The sequence below is a fragment of the Diadema antillarum genome, unplaced genomic scaffold (genome assembly GCF_040938485.1).
Source record: "Diadema antillarum isolate AM-2024a unplaced genomic scaffold, OU_Dant_1.0 seq00000481_RagTag, whole genome shotgun sequence".
NCBI lineage: Eukaryota > Metazoa > Echinodermata > Echinoidea > Diadematoida > Diadematidae > Diadema > Diadema antillarum.
This window is the reverse complement of record NW_027271445.1, coordinates 183,652-202,017: the sequence shown is the minus strand read 5'-3', so window position 1 is coordinate 202,017 and position 18,366 is coordinate 183,652. Positions and strand designations below refer to the sequence as shown.

Below are 18,366 nucleotides of genomic sequence, written 5' to 3'. Positions count from 1 at the left end.
TTATGATCATAATTATTACTCTACCGTGACTGAAAGAAGACACCTCAAGCCTCACAGGAAGTGAAAGGACATTCAACACTCAAGGAGCATTGACTGCTGCCACCTGACACATCTGGAAGTAATTGGTTGTATTCTCACATAGAGTTTAAAGGAATTGTATAGCTTTGGATGAGATAGGAATTCAGGTTTTGGCTTTTTACGAGATAAATAGAAACCACTTATACGAAATATCAAAGAGCATATGATTCTAAGAGGAATTAAAAGTTTACATGATGAAAATCGGTATTGAAAAGGCTAAGGTATCCAAAAATAAAGCGGTCCTGATAAAAGGTGAGACCAAATTTTTATCATTACCTCTTTCTTTTTTGATATCTCAGCCATTTCAAAACCGATTTTCGTCAAATAAACTTTGAACCTGAACGTTAGCCTGAATCCCCATCTCACCCAAACTATACTATCCCTTTGAAATCCCCATGCTAAAGTGGATATGGTGCAATGAGCAAGGCACTTATTACCTGATGGAGCAGCACAGAAAACAAAGCTCGTTCTAGGAACTGCGATATTGTAGAGTCCCAGAAATGATGTGTCATTCGAACATAATAATAGTATGTTACTGTATTGTATAAAATATGTTTAGATATCTAATTCGAATAGCAAATCATATATGGAGCTCTATACACAATAATACTCAATTGATACACACATCGTAAAGCAATAAAACAATTGACCTTCGGCCAATAGCATCATGAATAAAATACATTTGATGTAGAATGGTCCTCGTTGTTTATCCAGGAGATCTTTATGCACACCTATAAAGTAAACGTTGTTGTTTACTTATGGTAAGAATTGGCACAATTAACAAACACTGATCCCTTCGTTGAAGCTTGGAGATACATTGTAACAATTTCAAACCAAAGAAAACCGAGAATTTTAAGAATTGACATTCGCCTCTTCCTGACAATAAACAGAGTACTAACATCTGAGAATATCATATAAATACATACACAAAATAATAATCATGGTGATCAAAGTTGTTGTCAACTCTGTGGTCCCCCAGAATGGTCCAAAACAATCTGCAAGATGGTCAACTCCGCAGGTTCGAATCTACGATCTTCTGTTTAGGAATCGAGAGCGTTACTCGCTATATACCACAGTGGCCTTGCCCGGGTTGATCCTTTAATGGCGTCAACCCCAAATACAATTTGGGAAGGTGGGTCAAGTGTAGGCCCCTTTACAATATTATGTTGGTTGTTGAAAAGATATCTGGAACAAATATTTCATAATGATTCATTTAAAATCCTTATCGGATGAAGAAATTGTATAATCCTCTTAATAAATTGGTTTTGGGTGGTTTCGCCCTATCGCCATATACATGTGGTTTGCTGTGGACGAAATGGAATTACAGTCAAATTGATTTACTACTGGAGCATGCTGACTAAGAAGAAAGTGCTCTCACAGTACACTCGAAAGCACATTAAAAGAAACGAAACATAGTTGACATTGCGTATCACCATGATCTCAAACCAATGAGGTACCAGTACCTCCTTACTCAGACCAAGGAGGTACTACATTAGTTGCTAGCCTTGTATCTCTTTGTTCAAACCAGGGTCACGTCAAACACAAAAGATCAATTTCAGTTACTGTATATCAACCTGATACAACTTGCAAGTCAGGACTGCAAACACAGTGCACATACCACAATGACTATTTTTCTCCTCGCCTATGTGGCGTTTCTTTGGGTTTGTTTTTGGTTAATGTGTATGTGTAGTGTGTGTGTGTGTGTGTGTGTGTGTGTGTGTGGTTCATTCTTTTCTGTCCCTTCCACCCACTGTCTTTGTCTTTGACTCTATACTTTACAGTGTATCGAGGGAAGAAGTTGGCCTTTAACAGAGAGGTGGGTGAAAACCACATAAAAGGAGTCACACACCTCAACATTGGCTCGACTCGCGCACAGGTGAAAACCAGCTATACCTTCAACAGTTCAATGCCATGGACTGACAAAAGAGAGAGAGGGGGAGAGATGAAGAAAGGGAGAGACCAGGGGAAAACGCGCCTGGTATACAGACGCTGGTCCGTCGGCATGTCTTTGTAAAATCCGTGGATGTGATATGTCAGCTTGTCAGAAGTAGGTCGTGCGAGCCACACCGTTTGTTCGCGGGGGCAACTTGTTTTTTCAATCGTCGCTTGCATTGCATTACCAATCCGATGAATGCCCATGGCAAATATCATGAATGTATGTGTGTGTGAGGTGAGTGTGCGTGCGTGCGTGTGTGTGTACGATAAACTTATTGATGTGGAGAACAAGTAAATGTTGAAGAAAACAAATCACTATCGTCCTGCTCACCTCCCTGATCTAAGTAATTCCATGCGAATTCAACTTGACCTTCATAGACAGAGTGCAATCAAACATATCTAGCACTTAAAAAGTTTAAAAATGAGTCAGCCGATAAAGTAAAAAATATTATAGAATTTAATCATTTCCCGCTGTAAAACAACCAGTGATGTTTGCTACAGAGCATAGACAGGAGAGTGATTTCCTCACCTCGTAGGTCTCCCGTTTGTTTGAACACTACAATACAAGTATAATGAATAAAATTAATTTGTATTTGTGTGTGTGTGTGTCGATCACTCTGCAACCCCAATTTGACTCCCATCTAAAAAGTCATCAATCTGACAGCTTATGAAAATTTGAAGCAGCTTTTTTTTGTTTAATTCTTGGACCCCCCCCCCCCCCACACACACACACAACCAGAGTTTTATGTAGGTCAGATTCTTTTTGCAGACATTGTGAGGTATAAATGACATGGGTTACTTGATACATGTAATAATTGTGTATATGTGAAATTACGTCCACTTTCACTGTCTCACGAAAACATCAGTCATGGGGCCTCTGGTACAAGTCCTCCTGTGAAGCAGCGATTTGTTCTCCTGGGTATAAAGGTACTTTATCCTCTTTGCCTTAGTCCTTTGGAGGGGATAGTAAAGGGATGGCATAGTTTCAGTTGAGATGGGGCTGCAGGTTTCCAAAGTATTTCGATGATAATTTTTGAGTTATGAGAAACCACTTTTGAAATATGAAAGAACATAAAATTCCAGGAGGAATTCAAAGTTCACGTGATGAAAATTGGTTTTGAAATGGCTGAGATATCCAAAACAAAACACTCTTAATAAAAGCTGGGACCCACCTTTTATTATACAGGATCGCTTTGTTTTACTATGTTTCGGATATCTCAGCCGTTTCAAAGCCAATTTTCATCAAATGAACTTTTAATTCCTCTTGGAATTGTATGCGCTTCAACATTTCATGACGTGATTTCTAAGCATCTTGCAAAAATTAAAGACTGAATCCTCATCTTAACCACTACTATACAATCCCCAGCAGCTGCCCAGTCCCGCGATTGTCCGCTTGCAAGCACCCACTGCCTCCTTAGCAACCACATAAGGCCAAGTAAAAAAAGAAACCAGTTTCTCGTCCTCGCGCGCATCGATTTTGGCCGCCGCATCGATTTTTTTACTATTTACTATTTTCAAAATGGCGCTGAAAATACCAAGAAATTCATAATTCTCGTCCCAGCCCGCTCTCCGCCCGCATCGATTTTCAGTTGCCGCATCGACTTTTTTGATATTTACTATTTTTTCGGCCGCCGAAAACACAAAATCGACAATTCACCTACCAATCGTGATGTGTACGCGTCCTCTACACAGAACTCTTACACATAGAAGAATCACTCGCCACCCGTTTTGTCGCCGTCGCTCGACTCATTGTCACGTGACGTCCGCCATTTTGCTTAGCGGAACTTTTTTGCGTGCAAATCCCAGCAGACGCTATCCACATACAGTGACTGCATGTTGTACCGTGTTTTTCTGACGTTCCGAGACCTTGAGCGAGGCATTAAAATGCCATATTGTGCGGCTGTAAACTGCACAAATCACTTGACAAAAGGATTTAGAAACAGGTAAGTTTGACACCAAGCCATGATGAGAATAAGAAGTAGTAATTCCCCCAAGTAACGTTACAATTAGGCGGATCGGTCGTATGTTGGCTTTCTTGTGAGCGCAGTAGCAAAGATAGTCCCAGACACTGGATTTTGTGTTTGCCGTCGACATATCTGTTTACCACCAACTACTATGCAAAATAAAAAAGATCAAGTAGGCCTAATTTAGGCCCTGGGGCTATATTACACTCTGTACGTTGTGTGTTGGGGCAAACAGCTTTGTACATGAAAAAAGTGTAAATTTATGTAAATTTGAGCTTAGGTGTAAACTTTACACGTAGATTTATTCTTGTCTAGCTAGAGTAGAGTCACAGTACCAGTGCCGTGGTGGGCCAGTGTCAGTGTCAGTGACAACACTATGGTCGTTTAGATACTAGATTGTCTAGACTGACTGTGTACTCTAGTATTAAAGTAACCCCGGGACATTGCTTTCGCAATATGCAATATTTGTCATACATGTGTTTGCGAGACTTGTCTTGCCTACATATTGTTGCCACGTTAACATTTCGTACTATACCATATACACTTTGTAGTATGTTTTCACACTCATAAGGATTTCATTTTGAATTGTGCTTGAAGCGAACAAGTGCAAGTGAAATCTTGGATTATACAGTATTGCCTTTGGTATTTTTTTTTAATATTCTTGCCAGTGTCCATTTTTCATGTTTTTATTTTGCTGCCATATTGTATGCTAAGTGATTGTACATGCATTTGCTTTCATGATATACAATACATGTAGTTGTCTTATTTGTGACACTTGTTTTGCCTACATGTACATACTTTGAGATGCAGTGTAGTATGTTTTCACACTCTTTAGATTTCACCTTGAATTTTGTTTGAAGCAAATGGGTGCGTGTGAAATCTTGCATTATACAGATGTTCATGTATTGCCTTTAGTTGGTATTGTTATGCCAAGAATGCATTTGATATTCTTGCCCGACAGTGTTCATTCTTTATGGATTTTATGTTGTTGCTATATTGCATGATAGTTGATTATACAGGCATTTGCTTTCGTGATATACAACATTTGTTGTATATCTGTGATACTTGTTTTGCTTACATGTTGTTACCAAATTATGTTTTCATACTACACAGTGTATGGGATAGTGTTTTTTAAACTCGTTACTAAGGATTTAATCTTGAATCATGCTGAGCTAAGTACAAGTGAAATCTTACATTTACAAATGTATTGCCTTTAATACTGTTGCCAGGAATGCCTTTGGTGTTCTTTTCAGTGTTCATAATTCGTAGATTTATATTGCCATAGTGCATGCGGATCAACACAATATGTTTTCATACTATACCATAGTGCGTTTTTACACTCATTAGGATTTTCTTTTTGAATCACGCTTGAAGCTATCAAGGGCAAGTGAAATTGTGCACTATTGATGTATTGCCTTAGATAATCTTGCCAGACAGTGTTCATTATTCATGAATTTTATGTTGTTGCCCTATTGCATGTCCATTATAGATGTATATGCATTTGATTTTGTGATTACAATAGTTGTCACAAATTTGTGACACTGGTGGTCTTGCCTATCATTTGCATAATATGTTCCTGACGCATGTACTGCCTGTGATTATAGCCGCCGTATTAGGTATGATAATGGTACGTGTACTTCAAGCAAATTAATGGTATATCACTGTACTGTGGTTGATTCTCAGCAATCAACTTTGACCTTGATGAATGTCAAATAAATTGTAAAAAATCAGGAAAATTAACTCTGTCCAACTTAACTTTCTGTTTTTTTTTGGAAGACAATCTTGAAAGGAGTTCATGCTTGTAATGTGTGTGTGTGAGTGTGTGAATACATATATATATATATATATTATATGTGTACATATATATATATATATATACATAGATAATTTTATATATGGGTCATTCCATGGGGTTGGGTCTTCTCTAGATTTTCATGTTGTGTAGGGAATAAAAGTCATATTCTGAAAAATTTATCAAATAATTGTTGGTGGTTTGCAGTTATTCTTGGAGAGAAATGTGTGAAGAATTATTTGATGAAAAAAAAAACAAGCCTGTGTACAAATGTATTTTGTCTATGACTGTTTCACTAATGATGTCCCATGGTTTTTTGTGGTTTATGTTGTGACATAAATATATGCCATTTTCATGGCAATGTAAAACAGGAATATACAACCTTTCAGCATTATGCCTATCATAATTAAGAGAGGCAAGGTGACTTCTACAAAGACTATAAGGCACATAAACATTTGTCACAAAATAAGAACACCAGAGCATCTTCAAGCAACCTCATACCTATGTTACAAACGATGTCCATGGCAATTTTTGTTGTAACATAGGTATAGCATGGTTTTACATACACTTCCAATCATAATATGATTAGAAACTTTATTTCTATAATGAGATTTATATTTCAGGAGTATTCTTATCCAAAAATTAGCAGCAAAATCTTCCAAATAAACGAGAAAATACGGAACATATCACTGTACTTCAGTGCGATGTCCGGCCTCTTCGTGTAACGTAGGTAAGGAAAGACTCGTCTCGCGATAAAAAGAAGAGCTACTAACTTCAGCAATCATATTCATGTCACTGGCAGTCCTCCCCCAATGGCAGAAAAACTACTCACAGCCAATATACACCTACCTGGACAGCGCAAGATCTGTTTTTCTGCCGTTGTCCATGTAACGTAGGTATAGGAGTTTTAATGTTTCTGATGTCAATTGGTAAGCTTTTACGCTATTTTACGAAAATAATAACATTTGTCATATTCTGTAACTCTATTACAGGAAAAAAAAACGACATCTAAACCTCTGAACTGGCCAAAAATACTGTGGACGATGATACTGTAGTCCCACATACTGAGATATTTGTTACAGGTTCATGTTCATAATTTTGATTGCCAAATTTTCCGTCCATGCCGGTCTCTGCAAAAGGAGCATATATTCCTCTCTTAGAAAACCATACAAAAGTATATCAGTGTATCTTCACTGCAATATAAAATTGTTTTACCTCCCGATTATTGTGAATTTTTGGACCCTTTTGTCATTAGGTATCTACCAAGGTAGACGTGCTAGAGTTAGTATTAATCACTATATACTAGTTGGAAAACGTAGATGTCCAGACTGCATCTGAACTAGAGAAATAGAGTTTGCCTTATTTTGCTGGTGATATTGAGGGAACTAGGAGCTGTGAAATTCTTTCTCTTTAACAGATGTACTTCGAAAATGTCAATGTTTTCCTTCCAAGATTTCACTGACCTGTTAGATGCTCTGATGAAGTTGTTAACATTTCACAAGGATTCACCATTTCCATTCCATGTTCACCCACTGTGAAGTCTCAAAGCTAAAATGCCAGTGTCCTATTCAGTTTGGGTGGGTAGTGGGTAGGAAAGGCTTCAATAAAATTATGAACCCCAATCAAAATTGGACTATTATTGCTCTACACTATCATTCAAAAAGAGGGCGACAATTTCGATGGGGGATGAATATAAAATAGGGCCTAGTATTATTTTGGGAGTCTATTAAGGACCATAACCGTAAACGTAACCCTGACCCTAGCCCTAACCTTAGCTAGGACACTGGGGGCAGCGACCTGCCCTTCCTACAGTGTAGCTTGCATCTGAAAACAAGTTTTTAGCATAGAGTATGAAAATGATATTTTCCTATGTTTTACATGCTATATTATTATTATTAATATTTACATCATTTTAAGCATAACCCATTTTTTTTTTCAATTTTGGTGGGAGGTACACATGGAACTCTAACTAATGGGTATGCCAAGAGGTAGAAATGTAAGCAAAATTGTTAAAATTATTTAATTCCATTCATAAACACACAGATACATCAACAGGAATATATAGTCAACCCCGATAAAAATTTTCTTTTAATTTTTTTATTCTATTTCTCTTTACACCTTTTGTTCAGTTTTTTGATGAATCTGCCATGGCTCCTCCTCTACCACCGCTACGTGTTAAACTACATGAAAGAGTGAAAAGGACACATCCACAGCACTCCACAAACAGAGAGGAAGCCGACAAAGCAACACCCAAGAAGAGCGAATGTAACAAACTAGACAAGAAGAAAACTGCACAGAGGGAAAATGGACAGAAGAAAAACAAAAATCGTGGGCTAAATGGACATTGGACAAAAGAGCAGAAATTAATTTCAAACAAAGAACATGGAGAAGACAAGAAGACTTGTCTGATTTCTCTTTATTAGTTTTCTTAGTTAGTTGACAACTAGTTGATGATGTTGTTAGTGTATATTAGGTCAAATTGTGTAAAGCTTCACTTTCTTCTTCTTCTTCTGATTAAGTCTGCCTTCTTTCATATCAGAGTTACAAAGAATTGAAGTCTGTGTAACATAGGTATTGTTCCACAGGTGTGCAGTAGATACAATTCCAAAGAACTGTTACAATAGTGTTATTTGTGGGAACATACATAAAGTCTATATGTGTAGGTTTTAACATCTCACACCACAATAAAGGAAATCAGTTGATATGTCGTAGTGTACCTATGTTACAAAGACATACTGTCCGTGTAACGTAGGTAGTACACCGTAGACGAGGTTGTTGTCTGAAAACCCCTGATTATAACAATAAAATCATGTTTTCACTTGAATACCCATACAAATCACTTGCTTCAATTGTGGTGCTTTTAAGAATATTGTCATTGTATCACTCTTGATGAAAAAGTTAAACCTTTGATTGAAATTGTTAATGGTTTGTAGAAAAAAACATGTTAATAAAAGTGGCTTGCAGTTGACATCAGAACATACAATCTTACTAATAATGATCTCATGCGCCTGTTAAATAACATGTTGATGTGCTATGGACGAAAAAAAACGTGGATGTGTTCATTGTTATCATTTCAGAACACAAAATGATGAAGGATGTCAACAAATGAAGTCCGTGTAACATAGGTATTTTGCCATACCTGTTTACCCATGCTGACTGAAAGTGTGCGAAGTAATAAACAGATTTCTAGTGGAATATGTTGAAGAATGGGAGTAACAAATCAGGGGGAAAAAGGAAATTTCAATTTACCCAACTTGAATTTTCAACTTGTATGTCACAATTTCAGTCCCAACCCCATGGAATTACCCATATATATATATATATATATATATATATATATATATATATTGATTGAGTACCAGGTAGTCTACATGTTGGTGCAGCAATATCATGATATCGAAAGTAAAACAGAAACCAATTTCATGTTGATCACCAACAATTTATTTACAGCACACAGATATTTGAGCGATTCGCTCTTTCTCAAGTGTTGTTGCAAATCGCTCAAAAATTGGTGTGGTGAAATAAATTGTCGGTGATTAGCATGAACTCGATTTCTGTTTTATTTCATGTATACAGATATACAGTGTATACATGCCTATAGGCATATTGCTTCCTATACCAATATGTGCAATAGTGGTAACTACATTGTACTACACACTACTAATGATAATGGTAACAGCAGGAATATAGATAATTAAGGTGATGTTGTCTTCCAAATTTCTAATATGTTGAACGAGTGTCAGATGGGGAAGATGTATTACATGATCATATCCACAAATCATTGATTTTTACAACTGGACTGACTGGAAATTTAATTTGACCTGTTTAATGGGAGAAAAATCAAAAGCACGAACACACATCTTCTTACAATATCATTGGAGGGGGAAAAATGCAAGACATAGGGGTGAGAGGGGTATCAGAAAAATGGCAGGACACAGACAAGGACAGGCGCGCGTCTTAGATTATTTTATACCAAAGCAGATCACGTCTCCGAAGTCAAATAGATCTATCCGAAAGGGGAAAAAACACCTGTTTCAGTACAGACAACTTTCAGGGAAGAGTGTGAAATAAATAACATAAACGAGTACATGAATCTGTGGTCAACGCTGGATTGAGAAGTACCAGTTTGACAGTTTACAAGTTCAAGTAAATATCAAGGGCTATAGCGGCTGTCATACTGTCCGATCAGTGAGTTGACTGTACCACCGTACTCGCGAGGAGCTGCGGAGGTACCGCTAAGCAACATGGCGGCGTGTGCACTGAGGCGTCACATCCGGGGTGCGCGGTGGCGACACCGAGCTCAGCGGGTTGTGGATGGGTATGATTCTTCTATGTGTAAGAGTTCTGTGGTCCTCTATCTTAGCTGGAGTGCAGCTGTAGCTTCCGTAGTGCGTATGTAATAACGCATGCATTTATCACACTGCGAGCTCGGCAAGAAGGAATGACCCACAAAGCAGTCGAACTGTAGTTCGATGGGCGCGCGGGCGCGGGCCTGGGCTGTGATGTACAGCGCACTCGGTACGTCGTGAACGCGATAGCGGCAACATCTTTTGCGAACGATCGCTGATACTATAGTATTCCACTTATATTTCGCACATTGTTCGTATTTTTCCCCGTTTCTCATATTTTAAAGGGATGAATTGTACTGTACAAATGCTTGTGAGGATTGTATCGAGTTTACATTTTCATGTCGTTGTGACTATGTGCACGTGTGTGCAGTGTCGGAAGGTACGGTGCCAGTGCAGTGGCCGTGCCGGCCGCGTATTACGTATAATTATATGCGTGTCTGTAGCTAGCTGCTAGGGTCCCCATCCCCCTGGTCTGTCAGCTGTCTGCACGCACGCATGAACACATTCGAATGTGTAGAGGCCCAACCTGACGGCGATGTATTGTTCTATTTTGAAGAGAAAATGAATGCGCTTTTCCAGCAAATGTAGAATTATTAAATGGGTGTATCTACAAAATAAATAACTTTTCCACGGATTCTGGTTTGTCGTATTTCTGCGGGATACTTTTCTTTACGATGTAAATTCACGGACACGGCCGTGAGTCGTATCACCTGCAGTGTGATACAATCAATTCATCATCCAAATGATGAGTGATTATCAAATGTCTTTTTAGAATATGAAGAAACATCTTTAAATGTTTAATGCTATAATGCCATATCAGTATCATTTTGACATCCATCTGCAATTGTACCAGCCAGTTTCCAGTTGAATGTGCTACAATTGTACTAGCCAGTTTCCAGTTGAATGTGCTACAATTGTACTGTGAAGAGATGCAGATACAATATACCAGTTGTGTGGACACAAAAAGTCACAAACACCAATGATAAAGCAGTGTTTTGAATATCATGGAATTTATTTCAGTCGTACATTTGTTGATAGAATGTTTTATACCTGTTTCAATTAATAGCACAATACATCAGAATTGCAAGTACACTGGTATCAGAAATGCCATTACAACACTAAATACCAGTATTAAGATGGTCATTTTCCCTTGACATCTGTAGTGGAAAGAAAAAGCAAAATGTATCTGCATGCATGAAGTTTCATTTCAAGTATGGTACATATTACATGTATATCTATTTGTTTGAAAATGCACAGAGTGCAGGCAAGACATACACTGGTGACTTGGGATCTGGTCTCTCATAACACAGCTACCAGAGTGATATTTCATTTCATAAATTGGATATAGAAAATAGTAAAGCCATCTCTCGTTACCATTCTCAGAATTACTGGACGAGAAACACATATTACTTTCATTTTGACAATCCTCGAAAAAATAGTAAGATATCAAATAGTAAGGACCTCCCTCATCGCCTTGCTCTAAAAACCCGGACGAGAAACTACTTTCTTTTTTTACTTGGCCTAAGTCAAATCATAATCAAATTCAATTCAATTCAGTTCTTAGAGTTATTTGAATTCAAATTGGACATATTATTATAGGGCGAAGAACTTCCTCCATGAAGTGATGCCATTGATGCCATCGTCTCAAAATTCTATCTTAACCTTTCAACTCCAGAAGCCGCGTAACTGACAGATGATGTCACCAGCAGAAACTTGGTTTGAAAGGGTTTTTGGTGGGAGTATCCAAGTAATATGAAGGAGAATAGTGGAATTGTTATTATGAAATATACGGCACGTACATTTAGAATTCTTTTGATAACGTAAGTGACGATCATGGTAATATGAGTCAAAACAAGTCAACATGCATTTTCTTTGCATTTTCTTTGCATAGTCCCTTTAAGAACGCACGGTTGTACGGTTTTCTATAAAGAGAAACCCACAAGGAAGTGTACAAAAGGGCTACCGCTATATCACATAATAAGGTATCCAAACCTTTTAGGTCACCTTCCTCAACAACTTGAATACCTTGTCCTTTGTCATCATGAGAGTTCCTGGGAAAATATTCCAATCAAAATGTAAACAATACCAATTCCATATCATAAAGATGTTATTTTCCCTCTCAGAGCATAGCTGACTATATGCACACAGTGTTCCTTGAACAAACGACAAGGTTACATAGATTATCTATCTTTCATGAAGGGTACCATTCTGATAAAAACTAATAAGCGCCTTATGGCTGACAGGACCAAAGATCGATATTTTCGGAATGATTTCAATTTCAGTCGAACATATCGAAGTCTGCGAGCAATGTTTGTAATGTCACTCTCCAGCCCCGACGATGAGAAGTTAAAACAATATGTCCGCGATCCAGAAGATATCTTTTGGTACTCCTCATATGAATAAGGCAGTACTTTAAAAAGCGCACTGTTCGCTTACTAATGGCTCCAGGACTATAAGATGAAGAACCTCCACTGCATTTATCATTCAAGTTGACTATGATAATTACTGTAAAATCATCTAAGTGGTGTAGTGTTACTTTTTAAAAATTACGTGGTTTCACTGAAACCTTGCAGAAATAAGAACGATATTGATACTCTCTAAATTCTTTATATTGAGATGAGGGACCAATCCAAAATTAAATTAAAAATCTCAATGTAATAGATTTAGAAGTCAATATTTTTCTTATGAAGATGTTGGATTAGCCCCTCACCACAATCTCATCAGCTAATAGATTGATTTCCAATCTAAGTAATTTAGAAAGTAGACTTTTAAAATTCTACGTTTACTAACAGTAGACCTATGGCCCGAATTAACGTACAAACAAGATGATGATGGTGGAACGGCCTTTCAAGTCTTGCACACGAGTCTTCAAAACTCTTAAAAAGATTTCGATCCTCCACAACAAAGAGCTCTACAGTGGAAATCATTGACCGATTATGTATTGTAAATGGATATAAGTGAATGTTGTTTCTGGGACATTTATAATGGAGTGATCCTCTTGTATTACAGCTGTCCTCCAGCAAGTCAAAAAAAAAATGACGCGTAAAGAAAATTCGTCCCCGGATGGATATAAACGTGTGTTAATTCTATTGCGTAAGGGGATATTCACTTAAATTCATTATTTACCGTTTGCAGATAAAACGAAAACCCAGCTTTAGTGGCTCAAAATGGTTCTAAGCGACAAACAACCAACATAAAAGTGTTCATCAGTATAATCAATGTCAAGCATCGTTATATAAAAATATGAAAAATAGTTATGATAAAATTGTTTCTAGAATAAACTGTTTACAGTTATGGTTTATTGAGAAAAACAGTGATAGCTCCTTATATTTTATAGGCTTCATTAATTTTGCGAATTTTAAAGAATTATTATGTAGGATGTCTTGTGATACAACTGACCTACTCATATTCATCAAATGTGATCACTCGATCATTTTTTTTTGCAAATTTCACCATATACCCCAATGTATAATTGTAGGCCAAGCTGTTGTTGACCAAGTGCTCAGTGACGAGCTACTGGTATTCATTTCACTTCTTACGTCAACATGTGCATATTCCTGAATCTTTTCCTCGTCTCGCATAGCATACTATAGTAGTCGGCTAACGATATACGGAACACTACCAGCACGGTTTCACGTTCATTACAATCTTTGTGAAGAAAATTGTTATGTGTTTACGAGAAACTCGCCTACGATGTAACTAACTGAACAGGTATTACAAGAGTACTGTTAAAGTTTCCTATTAAGATGCGCAGATTTCTACGGAGATTTGAGTTGATAGCTCATGTGGTTAAAATACTTTACATTGCATTCTCTTATACGATAGAGTATGGCGAGAGACCTGGTTCTTTTTGAAATGTGCTTCAGAGAAACTGGAAATTTCTCTGCCTTATAACACAATGTACCCCCTTGCCTAGATAAATACTGAGGAAAACAATTTTTTGATCACAGTCTGCTAAATCGCTGAAATGTGACCGTCTGTATCAACACGCAGCTCGTGGAAGGGAGGAGAAGAGAACCAGAAGAAAAGGGACTGCGAACAAACATTAGAATCGCATGGTTTCTTGCTTTGATTCCAAACAATCGTGTATTTTTTCCGATGAAAGGGGTTGTTTTTTGTATTAGGCCTACGTCGTTGCTCCGCGAGCACCATCCGACGCAGGGGCGAACGAATATGGCACAGAACACTGTGTCTGAGGAAAACAGCTGTATGGGCTGGTAGTCTTACTCCCGGGATCGTTGACCATTGACTGACGTACATCTATGTGTAATAACTCCGACCCGAGAGCGGTACATTTCATCTATATGGTTTCTATTCTTTTCCCGCACTCGCCAGTTGAAAAAAAAAACAACAACAAACCGATGAGCAAAGACAATGCCAGAAACAACATGTAACGACCGCGGCAAGACAAAGGAAGGGCACATCTCTTCACTAAGTTGTCGCAAAATGGGTGACTAAATTTGAAAGCGACCTTTGTAAGAGGCTAAGGAGCCGGGATCTGATCGAGGGGCGCGCTTTTGCCGTTTGTCCCAGGGTGACTGCGTGTTTGTGAATAACAGGTAGTGACTTTCCTTCGCGTGTGTGCACCCGTTTTCCGATATCTCTTTAGCACATTGCCAAAAGAAAAAAAAAAAGTCACTCGAAGGAAGCTTAGCCATACGAAGGAACAAAAGACGCAGATGATATATTATATAAGATTGGTGATCGGTGATATGTGATCAGCTTATGCCGACACTTATCAAATCTGATTAAACTGCCCGAACCGCAATGACCTTAGAGCTGTATTAACACGTGCTAAGTAGGCCCGCCTTATACAGCTCCCCATTACAGTTAGGCGTTTGATAGACAGTTGAAATCTGCTCTACCCACCTATGACACATTGAGTCCTTCAGGAACTCGTTACTCCGTTCTTCACATGTCATTTATATTGGTTATGATAGTCTTCGATAAGCATGCCCTCCACCGCCTGTTCTTATCACTTCATCTACTACTTCATCTTCAGGCTTGATCCGCTGGACCTGTTGCAGTTTCTTTTGAATATAAAAATCAACGTATATTATAAAATCGAGGCGAAATAATTTATCAATGCTGCAAATCTGATGGGATGATAACCAAGGCTACTACATATAATATTCCTCTTTTCATCTTCTTTTTTCCAAACTTATAACTTCCGGCGATTGGAAACATCTGATCTTAGGTAAACACGCCTTATTACAGGAGCTTTTTTTCAGGAGTGGTTTTGTTTCTTTGTTTGATTTCGGGGGTGGAGCTAATTCCGAAAATCTATCTTTACAAGGACAAAGATTTTCAGTGTATTATGAAGACAGTTATATTCCTCGTGCTCAAAATCCCTGTCCTCTGTAAACCCTCAAATCAAATGGCATGAAGAAACCCACTCAAACCAGGAATCACTTCAACACACACGAATACGTTTCAACAATACCTCAGAGATCGAGCTACCCTGGATAGATGCAGTGAGCCGTACTGGACTGATGCGATGGCCTGGTTACGTGCACAAAGTTTATCATTATGACATTCATCCGAGCACTTGCAACTTTTATGTTTAATTGTAATTTTTCAACGTCTTGGACAAGAATGACGTTGCTGTTTCATCTATATAAAAAAAGGCGTCACAAATACATGATCATGGTTGTGCAGGTTTTCGTCTTCACATTCTTTAATGAGGGTTTTGCTTTTTCATCCAATTCCTTCACACATATCGCATACCTATGAGCACAAGTCCAATGTTTCAAAATCGGTTCATTTCACCTACCGCAAAGCTATTAGCTCTGTCCGTTTCAAGACAACAGTGATTAGGTTAACTCTTTCATCGACATTGGCAGTATGAGGGTTACGTCGATTGATGTGATGGGACAGCCATCATTAGTTGGCTGTTTGAGATAAGCTGTTGTGGGTATATGAAAGAAATGTATCTTCCTGTTTCTGCCGCAATCCTAAGCACTAAACACCTCCTGACTCTGGCTGCAGAGCAGTGTACAAAGATATCTTGCTGCTTTCCACATTAGATCCAATATAACAGGGACATTTCAGCGTAGCCTTCAATTCCCCAAGTTTCCCCGAGTCTCGGTTTTGCAATTACACTTTGCTTGCATCAGCAGTAGCACTGTTAGGGGCAAAAATCAGTGACACCTCGCAAACGAAACGAGTGAAGGAAGGAAAATGCAAAATAAAAGACCTGACACGTGGAAAGCGTATTGGCAAAGGAAAGGCAAGCAATCTGATGATTCTTCTCATGGTCATCAATGTTATTCATCTCCATCTCAAACATCATCTTATTTTCAGGGGGTCGCTTGCTGGGATATACCAGGGAGGTGGGACTTCCCACCTCCCTGGATATACGTCTGACACTTTCCGCACCAGCGCCCGGTGTTATCTAATAGCATCTTTAAAAAAAATGGGACAAGTACGAGGTTCCCCAAATAGGGTAAACCAGGGTTTGGGAGTAACTTACACAAAGTAATTTCATTTTGGTGGCATCACAATACTTAATGCTAGGTTAACATTTAGCCGGAAGATGAAACGCGAGACTGTGCTACCACTACACGGTAGAATTTCACTCATGCTTGCGAAGATGGAGCACGTTCGTCACGTTCAATCTGCATCACCGTTACCATGGCTACGCACGCTACGCAGCCATTCCTGTATGACCTATTTTCGTCCCATTTCCCATCTCCCAACATTGATGCGATGACTGTAGGTGTATAGAAAAAATGTGTGACAAACCTTGCTTAGCTGGGACGATAACTCGAGTGGTCTTCCCGTAATAATCTTCCGTAGTGTCGTACTCGGCGTCGGGACCGAGATGGCGCACCGCATCGTGCACCTGTTCCTCATCGTCGTCAAACTCGTCTATAAAAGCCCCTTCCGAGAGGGGGGCAGGGATGTTGATGGAGCTCACGTTGACCTTCGGAGGTCGCTCCATGCGGAGCTTGTCCAGGATCTGTCGCTTGATCGTCTCGATGCGGAGCTGCACGAGTGCGTTTGGGTCGTACTCACCGATCAGATCTTCGTTACGCGCTTTTTGACACTTGTCACATGTCGTCGGTTGGGGTCCATCCAAACTCCCCGAAGATGCACTCGCACCTTCTGTAGGTCTTTCCGTCCTGCGTTCACTCGCTGCAAGATGCGCTTCCTGCGCGATACCTCGTTGGTCGCCTGTGGCAGCTGGTATATCCTCTCCCACTCGTTCTCCAGTCCTAGGTTCGAGGGTTGCCACCTGATCTTCAACACTATCTTGTTCCCTCCCATCTGCCCTAAACATCCCAGTGTTGCTCCAGGAACCCCGATCCCTGTAATGATCCGTCCCTCTATCAGAACCACCAACTGGCGGCTCCTGTTCCGCCGCCAATGGTTGACGAAGGTCTACCGGTCGATAATCCATCGGTGCCCCTCTCCTGGTGGGGATTTCGTTTCCCACCGCAAACGAAGGATGACGAGGAAAAACTGATCGGTCACCTTGTCTGTCGACAACAGTCGAGGTCTGCTTGATAGACGCTCCAATACTCGACACCAACGCCGAATGGCCATCTGGTCTCGTGCCGTCGGCCAGGGGTGCCTGGGCAGTCAGCTCCCGATCTCGCTTCACTGCAACCTGCGTGGTGGGACAGCACCACATCAGCATCGCAAACGCGAAGAAGATCGCGTTGCAGTTCAGCAAATGCGAACCTGAAAACCTGGCCGTCATAGTAACTCCTCAAGACGAGAACTGGCCGGGAACTTGCGAACAGAGTTCGACCTAAGGGCGGGGAGATCAGGACTCCGACTGCGCTGGCAGGCGACTGGACTACCGTCGTTGCAGCTGCGAGGGAAGGCAGCTTAGCGAAGGGCGAACTTACGGTAAAGCTCGCCGCTATTTTCGTGCTACGAGAGCGAACGTAAAGCTGGTCAATAGAGCGTGTGTTTCGACCAATCACAGTCGTTTGCAGTCTACCGGTGCTGACAGCAAGATTGTAACCTAGCCATCGTAGTCTCCTGACCTAGACTGCTGTCATAAATCACCCGCAGTCCGCGGTAAGATTTACGATTGCCCTCCCTCGCATCAGTAGGACAAAGTACATGTTTTCCTGCTTCTTTTACAATACTAGGCTTTCCCATGCACTGGACGAATTGTACCTCCCACCAAGGTAAAATACAATGACGGCGGAGAACTTGTTTTCACATTCCACCTACACCTTCTTGTCATATTACCAGCGTGCCACGATCGCGTCGACTTTGAATGTAATTTCTA

The 18,366-nt window shown here is 39.6% G+C and overlaps 1 protein-coding gene across 1 annotated transcript in view; it reads right to left on the bottom strand.

Annotated features, from left to right (window-relative positions):
* Positions 1–17,939, bottom strand: part of LOC139733476 (growth/differentiation factor 8-like) — a 41,768-nt gene extending 23,829 nt beyond the window's left edge. Inside the window, exon 1 of the mRNA XM_071644290.1 lies at positions 16,863–17,939. Coding sequence (XP_071500391.1) covers positions 16,863–17,823 — 961 coding nt within the window. The 5' untranslated portion in view covers positions 17,824–17,939. The remainder of the gene's footprint in view (positions 1–16,862) is intronic.
* Between the last annotated feature and the right edge of the window lie 427 nt (positions 17,940–18,366).